The sequence below is a fragment of the Pistacia vera genome, unplaced genomic scaffold (genome assembly GCF_008641045.1).
Source record: "Pistacia vera cultivar Batoury unplaced genomic scaffold, PisVer_v2 Contig46, whole genome shotgun sequence".
Taxonomy (NCBI): Eukaryota; Viridiplantae; Streptophyta; class Magnoliopsida; order Sapindales; family Anacardiaceae; genus Pistacia; species Pistacia vera.
The window spans coordinates 1-23,768 of record NW_022196290.1 but is presented as its reverse complement, the minus strand read 5'-3'; the positions used below and the strand labels follow the sequence as shown (position 1 = coordinate 23,768).

General features: G+C 35.6%; 4 protein-coding genes across 4 annotated transcripts; all 4 read left to right on the top strand.

Annotated features, from left to right (window-relative positions):
• The first annotated feature begins 2,503 nt into the window (after positions 1–2,503).
• Positions 2,504–3,723, top strand: LOC116145029. The gene is made up of 3 exons (XM_031430480.1): positions 2,504–3,118; positions 3,191–3,385; positions 3,433–3,723. The coding sequence occupies exons 1-3, from the start codon at positions 2,504–2,506 to the stop codon at positions 3,721–3,723; spliced, it is 1,101 nt and encodes a 366-aa protein (XP_031286340.1).
• Positions 3,724–7,218: 3,495 nt separating this feature from the next.
• On the top strand, positions 7,219–11,152 carry LOC116145026. Its single transcript, XM_031430477.1, has 5 exons — positions 7,219–7,301; positions 7,599–7,753; positions 9,482–10,176; positions 10,578–11,025; positions 11,145–11,152. The coding sequence occupies exons 1-5, from the start codon at positions 7,219–7,221 to the stop codon at positions 11,150–11,152; spliced, it is 1,389 nt and encodes a 462-aa protein (XP_031286337.1).
• A 4,276-nt stretch (positions 11,153–15,428) lies between these two features.
• On the top strand, positions 15,429–19,311 carry LOC116145025. Its single transcript, XM_031430476.1, has 5 exons — positions 15,429–16,359; positions 16,759–17,496; positions 18,295–18,374; positions 18,853–18,892; positions 19,234–19,311. Exons 1-5 carry the CDS (start codon positions 15,706–15,708, stop codon positions 19,309–19,311), a joined length of 1,590 nt encoding a protein of 529 aa, XP_031286336.1. The 5' UTR covers positions 15,429–15,705.
• Positions 19,312–22,215: 2,904 nt separating this feature from the next.
• LOC116145024 (neutral ceramidase 1-like) lies at positions 22,216–23,764 on the top strand (the record flags this gene model as incomplete). The annotated part of the gene is made up of 4 exons (XM_031430475.1): positions 22,216–22,312; positions 22,469–22,863; positions 23,107–23,315; positions 23,466–23,764. Coding segments are annotated over exons 2-4 (849 nt in total), but the record flags the coding sequence as incomplete, so codon positions are not given.
• Positions 23,765–23,768: the final 4 nt, after the last annotated feature.

The following is a 23,768-nucleotide window of genomic DNA, read 5'->3' as shown; positions in this document are numbered from 1 at the left end:
AAAATTAACAAAAACACCCCCATCTACCCATAATTGCCAGATTCCAACAACCATCGTCGGTGGTAGCCAAAATCATCACAACGGCCTACAAACGATCAGAACTAGTCGTAATTCACCGATCTGGCCGTTTTCTGCTATTGACGGCCAGATCTGGCCGTCGATCTGGCTTTTTCCGGCCAAATCTGTGGTGGATCTGGTCAGAAAAGGCAAAATAGACACACGTACTGCAAATCCGACCGGTCTGCATCGTAACGACATATTTCGACCAGATTCCAACATTGGTAGCCAGAATCTGGCACTGTGGGTGCGTGGGGGTGTTTTTGTAATTTTACAAAAATTTTATATACCGGGGTGTTTAGTTAAATTAGCAAACCTATGGGGTTTTTTGTTAATTTTTAAATTTTACCTCATAATACTCACCCTATTCAACTGCCCAATATTATTCCCAAAATTCTATCCAAAATAATAAAACAAACGGACCCTAAAATTCCTGTTATTAAGTTGGGTTACCGACACAACTTAGCAAAAACGTAAATGGTTGTAATTTGATAAGTTCGTTAAGTTAACCTGAGGTACAAAAATGACTTAATTCCCTAGAAACAGGGTCAATTTTTTTTTTTTTTTTTTTTTTTTTGTGATCGGGGTGTCTGGGCCAGCTTGCGCGTACCTCAACTAATCCTTTAGGGTCCTGAAGTTAACAACAAGGTAAGCCCCTCAATAGTCACCCCTATTAGGGACTATGGAGACTTGAACTCAGGAGTTCATGAAACCTTATTTTGCCCTTTTATCACCAAATCACTCAATGGGGGTTACAGGGTTCAAATTATATTTCAAGTTTTTTGTGATATTATGATAAGTAATATTGTACCATTAGAAGCAAAACACATGAACTGGGCCATTCATACGGTATTTGAGTGACTAAAATTGTTGTTTGAACTAATTCGCAATCAAATGGTGTGATGTGAGTAGGGATGTATACGAGCCGAGCCGAGCCGAGTCGAGTATCTCAGTACTCGAGCTCGGCTGGTGATGAACAGTAACGAGCTCGAACTCGAGCTGAGCTCAATTGAGCTTTAATATTCATGTTCGAGCTCAAGCTCGCGAGCCTAAAGTGGTACTCGAGCTCGAGCCTAACCGAGCTCAATAATTTATTGTATTTTCTCTTTCTTCTTTTCACCTATCAATATCATCTTATTTTTTTTATTTTCTCTTTTCCCCCTCATTTTCTCTTTCTTCTTTTCACCTATCACCTTATTCTGTCACCTCAACTCATTTTGTCACCTCAACTTTTTTTTTTTTCTCTCTTTCTCCCCGTCTCTTCTCTTCTATTTTCTTAGTTCTTGATCTTCTCCTTCGTCTGTATTTTTTTTTTTTTCTTTTGTAATGATTGAGTCAATTTGCATATACCTCAATTAGTCTTATGAGGCTTTAAAACTATCGATAAATAAGAATTTCAATAATCACTCCTATTAACAACTATAGGGACTCAAACTCAGAAGACCGTAATAGATCCTCTTGCTCAAAATTATAGAACTTTAGAAGCTTATTTGAAACCCGAAAATAAATTTGTACAAGCTCAAAAACAAATCCATACAAATTAGACACAAATTCATTCATTATTCTAAGATAAATTAAAAGTCAGGTAAATTATAGGACTGTTGATTTCTTCTCCATTAAGAAATTCCTTTCCCAAAAATTGCTAAAGATGATAGGTCTACACAGTGATGCACCTTTAACTTACTTTACTGTCTCTATAACTGCTTTTCTACTTGTTTTTCTCTTCGCTCTCCGACCTTTCCTAACTCCTTCATTACACTTCTCGAGCAACAGTAGCTAGCTAACTAGCTGCATTTGGCGATCATCAGGTACCCATACATAACTTCATCATAAATCATCACTTCTTATATAATGTTGGGTTCTTGAGCTAGCCGATATATGAGTTTTGGTCTGTAAAGACTTTTCTATTAGTTGTTTAATCTTCTTCAATTATATATGTTTGGAATGATTTAACTGTTATTTCAGCCCCCACCAAGCTATAAAAATTGAAGATTGGGGTGATTTCAATGGGATTATTTTTAATGGTTTAGTTCTAGACTTCCAGTTATAATTAACAATTCTTTTCTCAGAATATTTACTACCTTGCTCTCTTAAGTCTTAAATAGTGTGAGCAGTTTCTTTTTTTGTTTTGGGATTAATTTTACAATGCATAAATATTTCCTGTGGACAACAGCTTAATTTGGATCAAAGCCTTTAAATTAAGTTATCATTTTACTTCATGAAAATGGGTATATTCAGGAAATAATTAATTTCCAGCATATGATAAACAAATTTAACTTGCCAAACGCTGAAATTCCAAACATATCAGTGTGCATGTTTCAGTGGAAATTCAACTTTAAGAGAATGGAAAAGGCTTCAAACAGATACAAAAATGTTTGATTAACTTTTTTTCCGACTTGTAGGTTTGGGTATTTGAAACGGAGAAAGAAGAGAAAACATATAGTCAATGGAAGACGAACAGGTAAAACCTATTAGCTTGAAGGCCTTAGTGGACAAGGAGAGCAAAAAAGTTATCTTTGCTGAATCAAATGAGGAATTTATTGATGTCCTCTTTAGTTTCTTGACGATGCCAATGGGAACAATCATCAGGCTCATCCGTAATCGACCTCCAACGATGGGGATAGGCTGCATGAATAATTTATATGAATGCATTGAGAATCTTGATGTGCAATTATTCAGGACTGAAGCATGCAAGAAAATGTTGTTATACCCCAGAAATGCAGCTGCAGATCAGTGCAGGAGACTAAAATTGAATGTTGATGAGACTGAGCCGCTGAGGTACTTTCTTGGTGAAGGCGGTCATTGCCCTCATTTAAGTCACTATAAAGATGTTATTTGTCGCTGTGGAGAGTGCATAAATATTGAGAAGTTTCTGCCGGAAAAAAAATGTCTTGCTCAAGATAGAGGGGTGTTTGTTAAAGAAATGACCCGGTTTATGATAAGTGATGAATTACGAGTAATGCCCCCATCAACTGAAGAAACCCTTTCTCTACTCTTAAATCTAGGACTGATCGATGGAATGACCACCGAGGAGTGCAATCTTGACATAGGAATAGATGAGGTAACTAGTGATTTTCAACCATGATTTTGAGTTATGCTATTAATAGTATAGTAACCAGATTTATTCTTTCAGGTTTTGACTTTGCTCAAGATTTCACTGGTATCAAAGACACCTTTGACAGAAACTTTTCTGAAGCACAATCCACACCGAGTTGGACCAAAATATTTTGATATGGCAACTATATTAAATCTGAATGGGGGAACCAGCATCAGATGTAAGGGGGAAGACTTTCATGATCAAGCTTACAGTCAGCAAATCCAAGAAATGGTTTGTTATGCAGAAACAAGTGAAGCTTTTGTTGATTTACTCTTCAGTTTCCTCACTGTACCACTTGGGTATGCAGTGAAGGAAATGCACACCGCACTTGGAAAGGATGCGTAAATCATCTGTACAATAGCATTCATGAACTTGATGCTGAGCAATTTCTGAAATCAAATGAGCACAAGGCAATGCTTCTCAGTCCGAAGCTTGCCCCTAATTTTGGCTATGAGAATCACCCTTTGGGCATTGAGGAAGATAAACATCCGCAATACTATTATGTATTTTCTGGTAGCAAACTGATTTCTGATGAATCAATTGTTCCCAGAAGGGAATTTCAGCTTTAACTGTGTGGTCCCAAGTCGAGCTCTAGGACACTGCAACAGGAGGATTTGTTAAGGGACCTGCAATGTTCAGCATAACTGACAATCTGATCATAGCGCCTATATCACCATCTCATGTCTTTCTCTTTTGAGGAAATTGAAGGTACCTCTCGATGACATCGAGGTGCGTCTTGTGAAAGTGGGGTATGAGGAGTGATCACCATATTGGATTCTGAAATAAAAAGCAGCTCATATTTTTTTTTTTTTAAATAGAAATTCTTTCAAAAATCTTTAGGCCTTATCTAAAATTTGTTGATTTTTGACAGGCAAGTTTTATATATATCTATCATGTTCAGTCTAACAGATTTATCTTTCCATTTTGAGTGACATGGTAGAATGTTAATATATATTTGGAAAACCATATACAGTTTTGTACACTATAACCTTATAATTTCACTAGGAAGATAAACCAAATAGGTTACAGAGAAATCTTGTACTAAGTTTCATATATTTTATGGTTTTTGAGAACATTACCGACAGCATTAGATGTCTAATTAGCTTTGACGGAGATGAAGGACAGCCCAAATCATCATCTGTAGACCCTAATGCTTTTATTGTTCTCAAAAATTTTCGAACATAAACTTTCTTGTGAGCTCAAAACTCTTTCTAAACTTTTCTTCTCCAATTCGCAACTGTTTAACTGACCCAAGTTGAAGAGAATAAGTGCCATTGAGAAGTAGAACTTTAACTTCAAGGCAAGAGACAGTCTTGTAAGAGTCGGATATTATGCAATTTTATTGCTAAGCAAGTCCTATTGGCATATCTTGGTTATTATGTCTGCTTCTATAAGTATCTAAATAGTATTTACAGTTCGAAGAAAGCAGAAGTAACAAGAAAATGATAAACGATTTGTGTCCATTTCATCCTTTATCATGCCAAGCACCACCCTCTAGTATTGCTATATTACCACTTCCCAGGCTGTACAAAAAGAGAATTTTGATTAAGAAGCTTTATGACATACAATGAAATTTTGAATCTCTCTTTTCGATACTTTGTAAATTTGTTTTTTCTTTCGTATTTGAATCTATTCTAACCAATGCGATTCTCAGAGAGCCAAGCCAGAGCATTAGGATAATATTTTTCAGCTGAAGTATGAATGTTGTTCATGAGAAACCTATTATATATGTGCTAAGAGTTTGTCTTTGTATTCTAGTTTGCTCTTTCTTAGAGGGTATTATTGCAGTTTAGCCCTTAGTACCCCTTAGTTACATAATTAAGACATGATATGCGTTTAATATTATCTGTGAGCCCAGTTATAGTAAACCGGTAAGGGTTTACAGATACTGCCTATATATTTAGGCTTATGGGGGTCCGTACTTTCCCGATCAGATTATTACAAATATTCTACATCGAGATGCACCAATTAGGCAGGGAAAAATCTTCTTGTGGGTTGCATCTAATGTATTTTAAGGTTTCTGCCTCATATTGGCCAGAACATTGGCAGTCTTATTAGCTTCAAAGTGTGACAACTAGATCAGCTAATTCGTTCAATTTTAAAATTCCCAAGGTTTTCATTTCCTGATAATTTGAATCTATTACTACAGTGAATTCTTCTTGAATTGCAAGACAATGACTATCAAGACAACTTGATGATAGATTATAGATATACAGAATGTGTACCTGGATAAAACCACTTTATAAATCCTTGCATTGTTTTCCTTGATTTTCAAATTTCTTTGAATTCAAAACTATGTTCAATTTCTCTTTCTCCTAGATCTCAATTTAGGAATCTTTTACTGCACCAAGTTCTTAGCAATGTGAGTGTAAAAGTAAACAAAACGAGGTTCCATAGGAGAAAGCTACGGCTGTAGCTATGGCCCTGCATACCAGGCTCACCAAAGCACCAGCTGTAGCTGCTATGTTCACTTCATCCATTATTCTGCCAAATGCCATCCCACTATCCTCATTGAACAATGCATATTATAGCTGCCACGAATTTTACTATTGCTGCGGTACCATCTTTTACTTATTAGGCTGCCGGATGGAGAGCCTTGATTCAGAAATTTTTATGCCATGAGAACCCAGATCAGATAATCTGAATAATTTTTTTCTACCTTGCTGATAGTTTGTAAACTTTTCTTTCGTTGCAGCGGCCTTGTGTCTTATGGTGCCTCTTGTTGCTGAATCGGTTCTAACTGATACCTTTCTTAGAAAACCAAATCGATGGCTTCTTTGGTGTTTGAATCGGTTCTAACTGATGCCTTTCTTAGAGAGAGCCAAATCCAGAAAATTGAGGACATCTTGGTTCACTTACTATGAAAGAATGTCATCTTATTATGTGTATCAGAGTGAGAATCTGTAATTGAAACTCTAGTATTGTATTTCTCCATGAGATTGCATTGTCATACAAATACATGTACATAAATTAAGGCAATGTATTAGAATATGGTGTTTTTGCTTTAAAAACTCCCCACCTCTATATGGCATTTAGGAAAATCTTTTTGTGACACCCAAAGCACAACTTAGCATAAAAGCACATGATTGTAATTTGATAAATTCATTAAGCTAACCTGAGGTACAAAAATGACCCAATTTCCCCCAAAAGGAGTTCAATTGATATTTCAAAATTTTTTGATATTCTGATGAGTAATACCATCAGAAGCAAAACACATGAACTAGGCCATTCATAAGGTATCTGAGTGATTAAAATTGCTCTTTGAACTAACTTGCAATCTGATGGTGGGGCATGAGGTCCATAAGGTGGGATTTCAACAGTGCATTTTGAGCCGATCTCACGAGAATACAAGATTCATCAGGATGATTCTATAAACTAAGTAGATGCAATTCTAATAATAAGATCGCTTATGTGAAGCTCAAACAATAAATCCATACAAATAACGTGGATTTTGGATAATGTGATACGCCACAACCTTATGAAAGCTCAAGGTCCATTTCGGGTAACCGGCACTTGCGTTTAATCTCAAAGCAAATTTGTGTGAATTTCAAAAGCAAATTTGTATGAATGTCAATTTACAAAATAACAAAACTTTGGGCTAAGATGATGCACCTTTCCTTTAACTTACTATATACATAAGTAACTTACCGCACAGGCAACGATGCACCTTTCCTTTAACTTGCTGTATACATACTTTCCCTAAAATGGCTTTTCTACTTGGTTTTCTCTACTCAGTACACTATTTAATCTTCTTTAAATGAGGAACAATCATCAGGCTCATCCGTAATCAACCACCAATGGTGGGGATAGGTTGCATGAACAATTTATATGAAGCATGCAAGAACATGTTGTTATACCCCAGAAATGCAGCGGTACATCATTGCAAGAGACAAAAATTGAATATTGATGATACTTTGCTGAGTTCCTTCATTGGCAGAGATGACGATTGTGCTCATTTGAGTCATTACAGAAATGCCATTTGTGACTGTAGGACGAGCATGGATATAGAGGGGAGTTTGTTAAAGAACTGACTCAGACTGATAGTATGTGATGAATTAGAAGAAATGCCCCCATCAACTGAAGCTAGCCTTTCTTTACTTCGGAAGGTAGGACTCATCGATGGAAGCACAACAGAGGAGAAGATGAGGTATGCACCCCTTGCTATGGAGATGATTAATTCATGAATTTTTTCACATGTATGAAGATATTAACTATATGTCTTCCTTCGGGTTTTGACTTTGCTCAAGATATCACTGATAACAAAGACACCTTTGACAGAAACTTTTCTTAAACGTATTCCGGCACCTGAATTGAACCAAAAAGGTGTTTGGCAACATCAGCTATATAAAAACCAAAATGGAAGATCTAGCATCGAACGAAAATACAAAGATTCGCATCAGGCTTACTGTCAGGAAATCCAAGAAATGGTTTATTATACTGATAGATGCCGAGGAATATCTGAATTCAACGAGCACAAGGCAATGCTTCTCTGTCCCAAGCTTGCCCCTAATTTTGGCTATGAGAATCATCCTTTGGGCATTGAGGAAGATAACACAAATATCCCCAATTTCAGGTTTGTCTCTTCTGAACAAATTGAAGGTACCTTTCAGTGTAAGTTAGCATATCAATCTCTGAAATAAAACTATAGCAAAGCAACTTCTTCATATTTTATAATAATTCTTTCAAAAATCTTAGGCCTTTTCATAAAAATTTTGGTGATCTTGCACTGAAAAGTTTAACAAATTTGTAAAGTTCATTCTAACAGATTTATCATTTTTCAGTGTTGAAAACCATAATTTATTTTATGATATAACCTGATATTGCTATTTCGAAAACCAGAGGCTAGAAAGAAATCTTATACTAGTTCACATACTTAATTTTTGTGAGCATATTGGCAACTGCATTAGAAGTATAATTTGCTTTGAAGTGGAATTGAGGACACTAATGTGTTCAGATTCTTACTCTACTGAATGTATTCATTTTCCCACTCATTATGCTGCACAAATGGAGAGTTCTGAATCATTCATGAGCTTTATGACATTAAAAATCTAATAAAATTATTGAATTGCTATTTTCTTTCCTTGTTGATACTTTGTGAATTTGTTTGGCATTGCAGGCTTTGCGTTTATTGGTGGCTTCTTTTGTATCCGAATATACTTTGATCATTGCCTTTCTGAGAGAGTCAAATCTAAAACAGTCAGGATAATCTTATTTCAGCTAAAATATGGCTTACTGTGTTGGGATATTGTGGTTCGCTTTCTTATTTGTTCCATGTAAGATCGTGTGTTTTTAGAAAACTATTTAATAAAGAATACAATTGTAAATAGGAAGAAAGTTATGAGAGTCTTATTAAGAATTGAAATATGAATCCTATTAGAAATAGAATGTCTCATATACTACCTATAAATATCGGGGGTGAGAACTAATTCAAGGTTATGAAAAACTATGAAAATACAAGATGTTTGATGTAAAGGTTATTAAACAACATGTGAAGAGTGTCTTGGAAACTGGGTTTGTGTCTTGGAAACTTGGATTGTTTCCACTTACTGAGTTGAGCATGGTTAGAAAGTAGGATTGTTTTTATATTAGGTTTACGGTGTTGTGTTCTCTTGTATACCATATTTATGAAATTATAGTGTATTTCTCTTATCCGTGGATGTAGATCAGTTATGTCAAACTGCGTAAATATCGTGTCTTTTTATGTGGTGTGATTGTATTTCTATTTTCTCTGTTACAAGAAGATCAAAAGTCAAGTCAAGAACTGGTGTTCATTTCTTCTCCCTTAAGAATTCTTGCCTTAAAAAGCAAGTTACTAAAGATAATGGACCACACATCTATGGATACACCTTTTAACTTACTTCTACTTGCTTCTCTGTTCTCTGAATCCTTCATTGAATTCCTCTCCAGCAACAGTAGCTTGGTGATCCCCAGGTACTATATATGTTTTTGTCATATAACATCAGTTAATTTTCAAGTTAAATTCTTGAGCATCTGAGCTAGAGTTAATAGTATGACTATATGGGCTGTTTGCTCTGTAGAATTATGACTTGTATTAGTTATTTAATCTTAGCTTTTATCATCAATTAGAATCTTCCAGCATTGTGGAGATCAGTTAGAATCATGGTGTTTTTGAATAAATTTATCCTTTTCCTTGTTTCAAGAAATGGCTATTTGTTGAGTTTCTGTTTATTGCAATTAGATTTTGTGTACGAAATCCAATAACTATATATGCATTTAGCCAAAAAATGAGCTTTTGCATAGATTTCAAAATTTCTTCAAGTGTAGGAACACAAGGCTTCAGGCTTAGATAAGTAATTGATTTTGCAGGTTGTATTCAGTATTTGAACAAAGCAAGATTTGAAAGCATGTACTCAGTGACTAAGGAAGAAGCAAAAGCAATTAGCTTGAAGGCCTTGGTGGACAAAGAGAACAACAGAGTTATATTTGCGGAATCAGATGAGGACTTTACTGATGTTCTGTTTAGCTTCTTGACAATGCCCATGGGAACAATCATCAGGCTTATTTCTAATCATAACCAACCACCAACAGTGGAGATAGGTTGCATGAACAATTTGTATGAAAGCATTAAGAACCTTGACATGCAGTATTTCCGGAGTGAAGCATGCAAGACCATGTTGCTATGCCCCAGAAATGGTGCTGCAGCTCAGAACAAGAGACTAAAATTGCAAATTGATGATGGCGAGCTGCTGAGGTACTTCTTATGCTATATGGATTGCACCCTTTATAAACACAAGTTACTGAGTCTCTACCCTAATGCTGTTTGCGAATGTGGACGGCTCATGGATAGGACGATGGAGTTGTCAGAGAAGACTGTACAAAAGTTAGTTTTTGATGCTCGAGATAGAGGAGTGTTTGTTAAAGGACTGACCCAATTTATAATAAGTGATGAATTACAAATAAAGCCCTCATCTCGAGAAGCAAGCCTTTCTATAATGTCCAAGCTGGGATTCATGGACTGTAGCGCCATTGAGGAGTACAACATCGACATAGGAGTAGATGAGGTAACTATTTCATTCTGATTCTAGAACTTAATAATTTTATCAGATTCTACCATTATTTGTAGTTAAGAATCGTTTTGTATGATCAAACTTAGTACATAGAAGAAACCAATTTGTACTCGTGATGAACATCTCCTGGAAATAATTCACCTTCAATGCAGTTTGCTTTTCTAGAAGTAAATGATGGGGACTAAAAGGAAAAAGGAAAGGAAAAATGTTTCACAGTCAAGGTAAAAATGTCAAAAGCTAACTAATCAACAGTTACAATTGGCAAAAAGTAGGGCTTTTGAATTTGATCTACCATCATCTTTTATTATATCAGCTCTCTGAATACGCTTAATAATTTCACAATTTATTAGATAACTGAACTGTGGTTGTATTCGTGACCTGATGCTTTCTTTCAGGTTCTCACTTTGCTCAAGTGTTCACTGGTGTCAAAGAAACCTTTGACCGAAACTTTGTTGAAACAAACTTCAGCACCAAAGTTCGGCAAAGAAGATTTTGATCAGAACATCTATATTGAATCTAAAGTAAAAGAACCAGAATCAAATGTGGATGGGAAGATTCATGTACAGCTTATGGTCAGCAAATCCAAGAAAATGGTTTGTTATGCCGAAGCAAGTGAAGAATTTGTTAATTTAGTCTCCAGTTTCCTAACTGTTCCACTTGGTTATATAATAAAAGAAATGCAGAGTAGCATTTCAAAAGGATCCTTAACTCACTTGTACAATAGTATACAGGAACTCAATGCTGAGAAATACTTGAAATCTAATGAGCACAAGGAAATGCTCATCAGTCCGAAGCTCGCCCCTGATTTTAGCTATGGGAATCATCCTTTAGGCATTGAAGAAGGTTTGCACCCAACATACCGTGCTACAGAATGTTTTAATGGTTTTCATTTTGTAGTAAAACTGACTTCTGATGGTGAAATTCCTTCTGGATTTACTGCGAGTAAAATTTTAACTGTCAAGGATCCTAAGTCTCATTTTAAAGAAGCCACAAGAGGAAGATTTGTGACTAGACCAACAATGTTTACCGTAACTGACAATCTGATCATCACACCCATATCTCAAGTCTCAAGTCTGTCTCTTCTGAACAAATTGAAAGTACCTTTCAGCGATATTGAGGAGCGTGTTGTGCATGTGGGCAGTCAGGAGGTAAGCTGACATAAATATTTCAGTATTAAACTTTAACAGAGCATCCCATGATTTCTGATAGTAGTTTCTTTTGACTACTTTGAGATCTTGTTATAGAAACGCATGGTGATTTTGGCATAAGAAAGTCCCTATGATTTAACTTTCTTTTATTTTGCCTAACCTGCTAGAATGTTACTATTGGAAACCATAAAGTATGACAAAACCTGCTATATCAATCATTTTCATTTTCTTAGTGCAAAACATTATTCTGGGACATAATCACAGAAATTCACCCAGCAAGATGCAGCAAACAATATAAAGTTTCATACATGTATTTTAAGATTTTTCCTCACTTTGGCAAGAGCATTAGAAGTCTTATAATCTTCAAAAGTAACAATGAAGAACTGCAGGGTTTAGATTCCCATACTATCTGTATCTTTTATTATTTTTATGTTGTAAGTCTTGTCAAAGTGCAAGGCATTGCTATGAATTTATTGTGCCAAGCCAATAATCTACCACACTAAGCTACTGCCAGTTCTATTTTTGCTGCTGCATTCATTACCACCTCCCATTAATTAGACTATACAGATGGAGTTTTAATTCAAAAGCTGTTCAGCAAGAGAATCCATTGAAGATTATTTGAAAGCATGATATCAATTCCCTTGTTGATACCTTATGGATTTGTTTATTTTGCAGGCTTTGCGTCTATTGGTGGCTTCTTTTGTATCGGAATCTGCTCTGACCAATGCCTTTCTGAGAGAGCCAAATCCAGTACAGTCGGGATAATTTTTTTTTCTATTAAAATATGGAATGTTGTTCATGTTAAACTTTTTTATGTATTTTGTTAAAATTTGTGTATGTACGTACTCTGGCATGCTCTTAGACCGGAGGGCATTGCATTTAAATATGTTACTACAAAGGATTTGCATTGTATTTGCAATTTTGAGTTAGCTTCTGTGTGTACCATCTTTCTGTCTAACAAACACACAAGATAAAACCATTTTTTTCTTCTAATATGCACAAATTGAGAAACAAGACGTCTGCATTACAAATTTTAGGTTTTTATGCGAGATAGGGAAGCTAAACTTCTAAAATTTTTATTTTTGTTAAATTTCCAGAAGCAAGATGCATGAATAGGCCAATGGCATGGTGTTTGAGGACTGAAAGCCAGCAAATTACACATTCATACATTTTTTCTGAATAAAATGAGCACAAGGCAATGCTACTTAGTTCTAAGCTGGCTCCTGATTTTAGCTATGAGAACCATGCCACCTTACTGTTTCTCATTGTTCACAAGTTTTTCTTCTCACTTCCAAAGATAATATCCCTTTTGGATGTGGTTGGAAAACTTCATATTTAACTGTCAAGGATCCGAAATCTCATACTAAGGAAACCTCAAGAGAAGGTGGATTTTTTGCAGGACCAGCAATCTGATCATAACACCTATATACCAAATCTCATGTTTGTCTCTTTTGAACAAACAGAATATACCTTTCAGTGACATAAGGGAGCATGTTGTGCATGCAGGCAGCGAGGAGGTAAGCTAACATAAATATTTCTGCAGTAAAACTTTAACAATGCATCTATTGATTTCTTTTTGCATATATTTTAGTGTGCATTTAAAATTATTTTATAGGTGGTTTCTAAGTTCAATCAACAATAAGAGAGTAGAAGTAACATACCAATGAGATTTTGCCAGAATTCAAATGGTAAAGGGATAAATTTTATTGATTATGTTTACTCTAATTAAAATTAAATTTCCTAAAACCTCTTTCACAAATTGTCTTTCTTGTAAAATCATCTACACAACCACTTCACAGTCTAGTCCAATCTCCCCCATCCTCCACCGTTGCAAACTTCTCAAAACCACCAACAAACACATCTTCATAACCTTGAAGAATTTTTTTCAGAAGCGAATATCACCATCCTTTGGCAGCCAATAATTCCCTCTTTCACCCAGCAAACCCACCCACCCCATTCACGTTGCTCCCATCCCAACAAACCCACCTCACCCTTTCCTCATGTCCTGAAACCTTTCAGCCCGCCCAACAACCCCAAAAAGACATCATCTGCACCCCCTTCACCGCGCAAAACAACCTGCAGCTCCATAATCCTCAGTAAAAAAATCAAAACAGTACAATCAATTCTTTTGGGCCTTTTTTTAAAGAAAATAAAAGGAAAAAAGAAGGGGTGTGGAGGTCTTTGTGCCCTGAGATTAATAGAGGAGAAAACAACGGTGGCTGATTGAGGGAGGAGAGAGTGAATTAATATCAGTGGCCGGCGAATAAAGTGGAGTGGAGGTAGTGGTAGGGTGGGAGGCGTTGGTGGGATTTGAGACAGAGGAGGATTGGTGGGATTTAAGGCGTTCGAAGTCGTGCTAGGGAAGGGTAGATTAGAACGGTGGCTGTGGATTAGGGACGGAGAAAGAGGGAATTATTGACTGCTAAAGTATAGAGGAAGATAAAGAGATGAAAACAGAGAGATAAAGATAAAAAGGCATATCAAACTTTAAAGGGCATTTCAGTCTTTTCAATCACTGCTATCTTTAGCAAACGGAAATCTTTTAACAGAGTCTATCGGAAAATAGCTTATTTGTTATTTTCAAATTTTTTGGGTATCATATTGTCATTACAGCAAACCATGCGTAGGTGCATGTTGCTTTCCCATTTCCTTTTCCCACAGATTGGAAAGATGATAGGTCTACACAAAGTGATGCACCTCCAGCTTACTTTACTTCCTTTAAAACTGCTTTTCTACTTGTTTTTCTCTTCGCTGTCCAACCTTTCCCAAGTCCTTCAGTACACTTCTGAAGCAACACTAGCTAGCTAACTAGCTGCATTTGGCGATCATCAGGTACCATACATAACTTCATCATAAATCATCACTTCTTATATAATGTTGGGTTCTTGAGCTAGCCGATATATGAGTTTTGGTCTGTAGAGACTTTTCTATTAGTTGTTTAATCTTCTTCAATTACATATGCTTGGCATGATTATACTGTTATTTCAACCCCCACAAAGCTATAAACATTGAAGATTGGAGTGATTTCAATGGGACTAATTTTAATGGTTCAGTTCCAGACTTCCAGTTATAATTAACAATTCTTTTATCAGATTATTTACTACCTTGCTCTCTTAAATGGTGTGAGCAGTTTCTTTTTTTGTTTTGGGATTAATTTTACAATGCATAAATATTTCCTGTGGACACCAGCTTAATTTGGATCAAACTCCTTAAATTAAGTAATCATTTTACTTCATGATAATGGGTATATTCTGGAAATAATTAAGCACCAGTATGTGATAAACAAATTTAACTTGGAAAAAGCTGAAATTCCAAACATATCAGTGTGCATGTTTCAGTGGAAATGGAACTTTTTACAATTTTTTAAGTGAATGGAAAAGGCTTCAAACAGATACAAAAATCTTTGATTAACTTTTTCTCTGTTAAAAATCTTTGAAAAAGGGTATATTCTGGAAATAATTAAGTTCCAATATGGGTATTTTCTCTTGGAATAATATTTTCTCTGTTTCAAGAAGATCAAAAGTCAATTCAAGTACTGGACTGTTCATTTCTTCTCCCTTAAGAACTCTTGCCTTAATAAAGAAGTTGCTAAAGATAATGGGCTACATATGTACGGATACGCCTTTTAACTTACTTAAAACTTCCCTTCTACTTGATTTTCTCCATTCTCTGTTCTCTGAATCCTTCATTGAACTCCTCTCCAGCAACAGTAGCTCGGTGATCACCAGGTACTATATATGTTTTTGTCATATAATATGCGTTACTTTTAAAGTTAAGTTCTTGAGCTTCTGAGCTAGAGTTAACAGCATGACTATATGGGCTGTTTTCTCTGTAGAATTATTACTTGTATTAGTTATTTAATCTTAGCTTTTATTCATCAGTGTTTAGAATGTTTTAATCATTATTTCAATCCCAGAAAGCTCTAAACATTCAAGATTTTCACGACTTGTAAACATTAGTTAATGATCACATCTCCACAATCTTCTTGTTTTGATTTTTCTGATGATGTTCTTTTCTAGCCCATTGAACTCCTTTAAGTAAGTTTATTTTTAAGTTTATATAAAACTCATTACTTTGTTCAATGATTTATGTTTTTTCTTAATGTACAATATGTATGTGAACATGTGCACTAAGAAAAAGTCCTTAAATCTTCCAGCCTTGTGGAGATCAGCTTAGAATCATGGTGTTTTTGAATCAATTTATCCTTTTCCTTGTTTCAAGAAAATGCCTATTTGTTGAGTTTCTGCACAGATTTCAAAATTTCTTGAAGTGTATGAACAAAAGGCTTCAGGCTTAGATAAGTGATTGATTAAGCCTTGATTTTGCAGGTTGTATCCAGTATTTGAACAAAGCAAGATTTGAAAGCATATACTCAATGACTAAGGAAAAAGCAAAAGCAATTAGCTTGAAGGCCTTGGTGGATAAAGAGAACAACAGAGTTATATTTGCGGAATCAGATGAAGACTTTACGGATGTTCTTTTTAGTTTCTTGACAATGCCCATGGGAACAATCATCAGGCTTATTTCTAATCATAATCAGCCACCAACAGTGGAGATAGGTTGCATGAACAATTTGTATGAAAGCATTAAGAACCTTGACATGCAGCGTTTCCGGACTGAAGCATGCAAGACCATGTTGCTATGTCCCAGAAATGGCGCTGCACCTCAGAACAAGAGACTAAAATTGCAAATTGACGATGGTGAGCCGCCGACGTACTTCTTGTGCCCATGGACTAAGGATTTTTCCCTTTCTGGGCACAAGTTACTGAGTCTCTACCCTAATGCTGTTTGTGAATGTGGACAGCTCATGGATTGGAGGATCAAGTTGTCAGAGATGACTGTAAAAAAGTTAGTTTTTGATGCTCGAGACAGAGGAGTGTTTGTTAAAGGACTGACCCAATTTATAATAAGTGATGAATTACAAGTAAAGCCCTCATCACTAGAAGCAAGCCTTTCTGTAGTGTCCCAGCTAGGACTCATGGACTGTAGCTCCACTGAGGAGTACAACATCGACATAGGAGAAGATGAGGTAACTATTTCATTATGATTCTTAAATTTAATAATTTTATCAGATTCTACCATTATTTGTAGGGAAGAATCGTTTTGTATGATCCAACTTAGTACATGAAGAAACCAATTTGTACTCGTGATGAATATCTCCAGGAAATAATTCACTTTCAATGCAGTTTGCCTTTTTAGAAGTAAATGATGGGGATTAAAAGAAAAAAAGAAAGAAAAAATGCTTCACAGTCAAGCTAAAATGTCAGAAGCTAACTAATCAACAGTTATAATTGGCAAAAAGCAGGGCTTTTGAATTTGATCTGCTATCATCTTTTATTTTATCAGCTCTCTGGATATGATTAATAATTTCACAATTTGTTAGATAGCTGAACTGTGGTTGTGTTCATGATCTGATGCCTTCTTTCAGGTTCTCACTTTGCTCAAGTGCTCACTAGTGTCAAAGAAACCTTTGACAGAAACTTTGTTGAAACAAATTTCAGCACCAAAGTTCGGCAAAGAAGATTTTGATCAGAACATCTATGTTGAATCTACAGTAGAAGAACCAGAATCAAATGTGGATGGGATGATTCATGTAAAGCTTGTCATCAGCAAATCCAAGAAAATGGTTTGTTATGCCGAAGCAAGTGAAGAATTTGTTGATTTAGTCACCAGTTTCCTAACTGTTCCACTTGGTTATATAATAAAAGAAATGCAGAATAGCATTTCAAAAGGATCCTTAACTCACCTGTACAATAGTGTTCAGGAACTAGATGCCGAGAAATACTTGAAATCTAATGAGCACAAGGAAATGCTCATAAGTCCAAAGCTCGCCCCTGATTTTAGCTATGAGAACCATCTGTTAGGCATTGAAGAAGGTTTGCACCCAGCATACTGTTTTTCAGATTATAAACATCATTATACACTGACTTCTGATGGTCAAATTCCTTCTGATTGGAGAAGTTCAATTTTAACTGTCAAGGATCCTAAGTCTCATTTTAAAGAAGCCACAAGAGGAGGATTTGTGACTGGACCAACAATGTTTACCGTAACTGACAATCTGATCATCACACCCATTTCTCAAGTCCAAAGTCTGTCTCTTCTGAACAAATTGAAAGTACCTTTCAGCGATATTGAGGAGCGTGTTGTGGATGTGGGCAGTGGGAAGGTAAGTTGACATAAATATTTAAGTATTAAACTCTAACAATGCATCCCATGATTTTTGATAGTAGTTTCTTTTGACTATTTTGGGATGTTGTTATAGAAGGGCATGGTGATTTTGGCATAAAACCTTTAAGAATTTCTTCGAAATTCAAGTCCCTATGATTTAACTTTCTTTCATTTTGCCTAACCTGCTAGAATGTTACTGTTCGAAACCATAAAGTATGATGAGACCAGAAATATATATCATTTTCATTTTGTTAGTGCAAAACATTATTCTGGGACATAATCACAGAAATTCACCCAGCAAGACACAGCAAAGAATATAAAGTTTCATACATGTATTTAAGGTTTTATTAGCTTTTAGGGTTTTACTCACATTGGCAAAAGCATTAGAAGTCTTGTTAGCTTTAAAGTAACGATGAATAACTGCATCAGCCAAATAGCTTATTTCTTCATAAGGTTTTAGATTCCCATACCATTTGTATCTTTTATTATTTTTATGTTGTAAGGCCTTTCAAATTGCAAGGTATTGCCATCTCCAAATTCATTGTTTTCAATGAATAGTAAGGTATAGAAGTAAAATACAAATGCTATCAGTTTATTGTGCCAAGCCACAAATCTACCACACTAAGCTACTGGCAATTATATTTTTGCTGCCGCATTACCACCTCCCATTAGTTAGACTATACAGATGGAGAGTTTTAATTCAAAAGCTGTTCAAGAAGAGAATCCATTGAAGATTATCTGAAAGCATGTTATCTATTCACTTGTTGATAACTTATGAATTTGTTTTACTTTGCAGGCTTTGCGTCTATTAGTGGCTTCTTTTGTATCGGAATCTGCTTTGACCAATGCCTTTCTGAGAGAGCCAAATCTAGTATAGTCAGGATAATTTTTTCTACTAAAACATGGAATGTTGTTCATGTGAAACTTTTTTATATATTTTGTTAAATTTTGTGTATGTACTCTGGCATGCTTTTAGACCAAAGGGTGTGTTGCATATAATATGTTACTACAAAGGATTTGCATTCTATTTGCAATTTTGAGTTTGCTTCTGTGTGTACCATCTTTCTTTCTAACGAAAACACAAGACGAAACTATGTTTTTCTTCTAATTTGCATAAATTGAGAAACAGGGCGTCTACATTACAATTTTTAGGTTTTTATGCTAGTTAGGGAAGCTAAACTTCTGCAATTTTTATTTTTGTAAAATTTCCATAAGCAAGATGCATGAATAGACCAATGGCATGGTGTTTGAGGACTGAATCATTGGCTTAACTGAAAGCCAACAGTCTGATCATAACACCTATATACCAAATCTCATGTTTGTCTCTTTTGAACAAACTGAATATACCTTTCAGTGACATAGAGGAGGGTGTTGTGCATGTGGACAGGGAGGAGGTAAGTTAACATACATATTTCTGCAGTAAAACTTTAACAATGCATCTATTGATATCTTTTTGCATATATTTTAGTGTGCATTTAAAATTATTTTATAGGTCGTTTCTAAGTTCAATTAACAATAAGAGAGTAGAAGTAACATACCAATGAGCTTTATTATTCAAGCAAGTGCTATAAGAGTATATATTTACTCTGCCTAGCCAATTCAACTGTTGCTTCTGCCTTACCACCTCACATTATTCAAAATCTTTATCCGACGAGAATTAAACCAGTGAAAATCATCTGAATGAAAAGATAATTCATTCCCTTTTGATAATTTGTGAATTTGTTTTACTTACCAGGCTTTGCATCTATTGGTGGCTTCTTTTGTGTCGGAATCCGCTTTAGCCAATGTCTTGCATAAGGAGAGCCAAAGCTAGAAATTTTGAGGTCATCTTGATTCTCCTACAAGCTAGAAATTTGAGGACATCTCGGTTCTCCTACAGCAGATAAAACATGGCATGGTATTTATCAGAAGCCTCAGTAATAAGGAAAAGCATTTGAGTGTTCATGCTCTATCAGTCTCAGCACATAAACATACACAAAACAAGCACAAAGCAACATGAACATACATTACTGTATTTTGATAAGTTCATCCAATAAATCTCAGGTACAAAATGCACAACTTACCAACTTACTGCAGATTGACACTGGCAAGAAATTTCCAGGAAAAATCACAATTAATTTACATTTCTAACTATTCTGATGTGTAATTTTTCTGGAAACAAACAATAGCAGTAGGAGAATATTGCAGTTTTTCGCTTTTAAACGTTTGGCGAAAGTAACAAACGCATCCACGAATTTCATGAACAATATGAGTAAACGACTTTTTGCTACCCAAGGTTTGCCTTAATGACACTTTCCCACCCAAAAAGTTTCAAAATACCACTTTCCCACCCAAAATTTATATTCCGTTAATACCCAAAGCCGACAATGGCGAAATGTTCTCTTCATCACAACCATTTGAATCTCCGGTCTCTTCTCTATAAAACCTCTCTCTCTCTGGCACCTGATTTCTCACCGATTGTTAGTCACCGCAAATTTAAAGTTTCCTGTTCTTAGCCTATTTTTGATTGATTCCGGTAGTGAATATTCAATTTGTTACTACCATTCAATCCACCGATTCCACTCTACAAAACCCCTCTTACTCTAGTTCTTGATAATTCACCGAACGCCAAAAATATAAACTTTGAGTGGGAAAGTAGTATTTTGAAACTTTTTGGGTGGAAAAGTGTTATGAAAGCAAACCTTGGGTGGGAAAAAGTCGTTTTCTCTGAACGATATATGAGAATATTCCATTGCAAGTTTTGTTATGTTATAACTTCATAAGAATTCAAAATTACTAAATCTCAAGCGTCCTGTTAGAAGTTGAATTTAAGTCTAAACCCATGGAAACGTCCTGCCAGCTTCCTTTCTATCCACTACTTCCTACCTTATTTATCCTTCACTACACCCTCATCCTCCAGGTCTCATCAGTATCCTAGATATATAAGTGGCTGATTGTTGGAAGATTGATTAAACTAGGGAAAAGAAAAGATCTTACTACGCCATAAACTTTGTACTTTCATGTTTAATGGTAAAAAGACATACCCAAAAAGAGCAATCGTGACCAGCAATAGAAGCTCGGCTGTAGACGAGGTAAAAGTTCTTCCACAAAGGAAAATTACTAAATCTTAAACATCCTGGTAAAAATTGAATTTATCTCATATTATTAAGTTGGTGGATTATTATGGTGTATATATATGATATTGGACTTCACTTTCTCTTGAATTAACTTTTAGGAATGAGTTCTATCTAAACTCGGACCGTGTGGTTGGGCTCTCTACTTCCTTCTACTGGTCCGTTTATCGGTCCCAACCATCTTGAAATCTATTAAAAATCTCCTAAAATTACTAAAAACCATTTGTAAATAGGGTTGTATACGAGCCGAGCCAAGCCGAGTATTTGGACACTCGAGCTCGGTTCGTGATAAACAATGTCAAGCTCGAGCTCGCGAGTATGGGTGGATACTCAAGCTCGTGCTCTAGCTTCTAGTTTATTGTGAGAAGGGGCTGTTTGTCATTTTAAAAACTTGAAAATAAAAAAAAAAATTACACAACTTACAATTTGGCCCTTCAAGCACAATGAGGCTCGCGAGCCTATAAAGCCGAACTTCACCCTGATCGAACTCGACTCAATCCCTTAAACAAGCCACTCGAGCTCGAGCTCAAGCTTTTCACGAGTCGAGCTCGAGTAGCTCACGAACTGCTCGGCTCGCTTCTCATCCCTATTTGTAAATATCAATATTTAATAGCTTCCGAAAATTGCAAACCGTTAAAATATGGGTCCGATGTTATCTTTTTAAGTTATCAAATATCAACATCAAAATGCCTTATCAGGTACAGAATTACATTATAACTATAATATGGACATTGACGTGAATAATGAGCTAAAATTCTGTGGGCTTTTTGCCAGCAAATGGGCCCACGGTAATTGCCTGGTTATTTCATTCGGGCTGTACACGTTTGGATTGTTTGGTGTCCTCAGATATTTTTTTGTGTGCAGTATTTTGCTTGTCTGTTGTCTTCTGATTACGTAACCCCGCAACAAATTTAAAATTCCTGCTATTCAGTTGGGTTACTGACACGTTTCTTATCTAAAATTTGTATTAAACTTGGGAGTTGGGAATGCATGATTTTGTTAATGTTTTCAATTATAAGAAATTGTGTTTTTAAATAATTAAATTATTCCATTTAATATAAAATTTTCCATTATTATGACATAAAATCTCAAATCGTGCTCGTATAAGATTAATTGAGTGTATGTATTTTAAACTTAAAGGGACGAAGTCACAAAACCATCAATAAAACTGTGAGACACTTGTAGTGTCAAAAATAAAAATTACTCAAAACTATTGATAGAATTATAGAGTGCTGTTCAAATTATGAATTAAAGGCTTTTTCATTATAATTCTTAAAAAATAAATAAAATTAGAGTATTAATCATTTATATATAAAAAGGTGGACAAAAATAATAACACAGAAACTCCATGCACCCAACTGTCAATTTCAAAGCAAAGAAATAAATTAGAATTTGATCAAACACCCGCAGGCCAAAACTCAACTCTTCTTCACTACTCTCCATCTTCCCTTCCACGCCAACCAGTCTTCTTGTTGCTCCCTTTTCAAGACTCCTCTTTCAGACTCTCTCGCTGTCCCTCTTTTTTATTCTCAGGTAAATTACTGTTCAGTCCTTTGAGTCGTTGCTTTTCCTAATTCTTATATAACCTTCTGTTTAAATTTTTAATTTTCTGCTCAAATAGCTCTACCCTCTACTCAAACTTATGCATTTTGCATGTTGATTTTCCTTATAGGACGATCAATTTACTTCTGGGTTGCAATTGTAAATTTTTAATCTTTTCTTCTTTGCTTGAATTAATTGGTTTTTGTTTCCAAATATAGGTTCAACCGGGAGCTGAATTTTTGTGTGTTTTTAGATTATAATGGAAATGGTTTCATTTTAGTGTGTTTAATATGTGGTTTTTTGTTTCTTTTGAAGGTGAATGGAAAGGATTGATTGAGTTTTGGTTGTTCTACTTGGTGGGGTTAAGTTATGATGGAGTTCTCTGCTTATTTAAGTTTTCAAAGGCTGCGTAGAACTATTTGGTTCTGGGCATTTCTAGTATTCTTGCTAGGGAACAGTGGAGGAGTATTATCGGGTTCGAATTATTTAGTTGGGTTAGGGAGCTATGACATTACAGGACCTGCAGCTGATGTTAATATGATGGGTTATGCTAACATGGAGCAGATTGCATCTGGACTTCACTTTAGGTTGCGAGCTCGTTCATTCATTGTGGCAGAGCCACAGGGGAACCGTGTTGTGTTTGTAAATCTTGATGCTTGTATGGCCTCACAGCTTGTAACAATCAAAGTGCTTGAGAGGTTGAAGGCAAGGTGATTATCATCTCGATGCTTTTTCCTTATCCGTTGCACTTGTTATGCATAATGATTTATGTTTGAGCTAAAAATTTCAATATTGTCATTGGAAAAAAACAGCATATGTGGATGTATGACTCTTTTTATTTTGTGAGCTGGTTCTGCTGCAAAGTTCTAGCAATTTGGTGAAGAGTCTTTAGAATTGCACTTGGTCATGGCTATAAAATGGTATTATTTACGAAATAATGAATGTGTTAGCAGGTATGGGGACCTATATACCGAAAAGAATGTTGCTATCAGTGGTATTCACACCCATGCTGGTCCTGGGGGTTATCTCCAATATATCGTGTATATTGTGACATCTCTTGGATTTGTTCGTCAGTCATTTGATGTCCTTGTAGATGGTATAGAGAAAAGCATTATACAAGCTCATGAAAATCTCCGGCCGGGATCAATTTTTGTGAATAAGGGTAAGAGGGGGGGCTTTTATTTCTGCTTCATTCTTTCTATATATAAATTTTACAGAAATTTTTTTATGTTTGTCTAATGCAACTAAATCTTTGTGGATAGCCTCCTTATTGCACAAAAAAATCTTAGAAGTTTTGGCCTTAAACTTGCAGGGGAGCTTTTAGATGCTGGTGTAAACCGCAGTCCTAGCGGTTATCTTAATAATCCTGCAGCAGAGCGCAGCAGATATAAGTATAATGTTGATAAGGAAATGACCCTTTTGAAGTTTGTTGATGACCAGTGGGGACCAGTGGGTAGCTTCAATTGGTTTGCAACTCATGGAACTTCTATGAGTCGTACAAACTCTTTGATAAGTGGGGATAACAAGGGTGCTGCTGCACGATTTATGGAAGACTGGTTTGAGCAGAATGACATTGAAAGCACATCTGCTGATGAATTCGGGGCCGATGGACTCC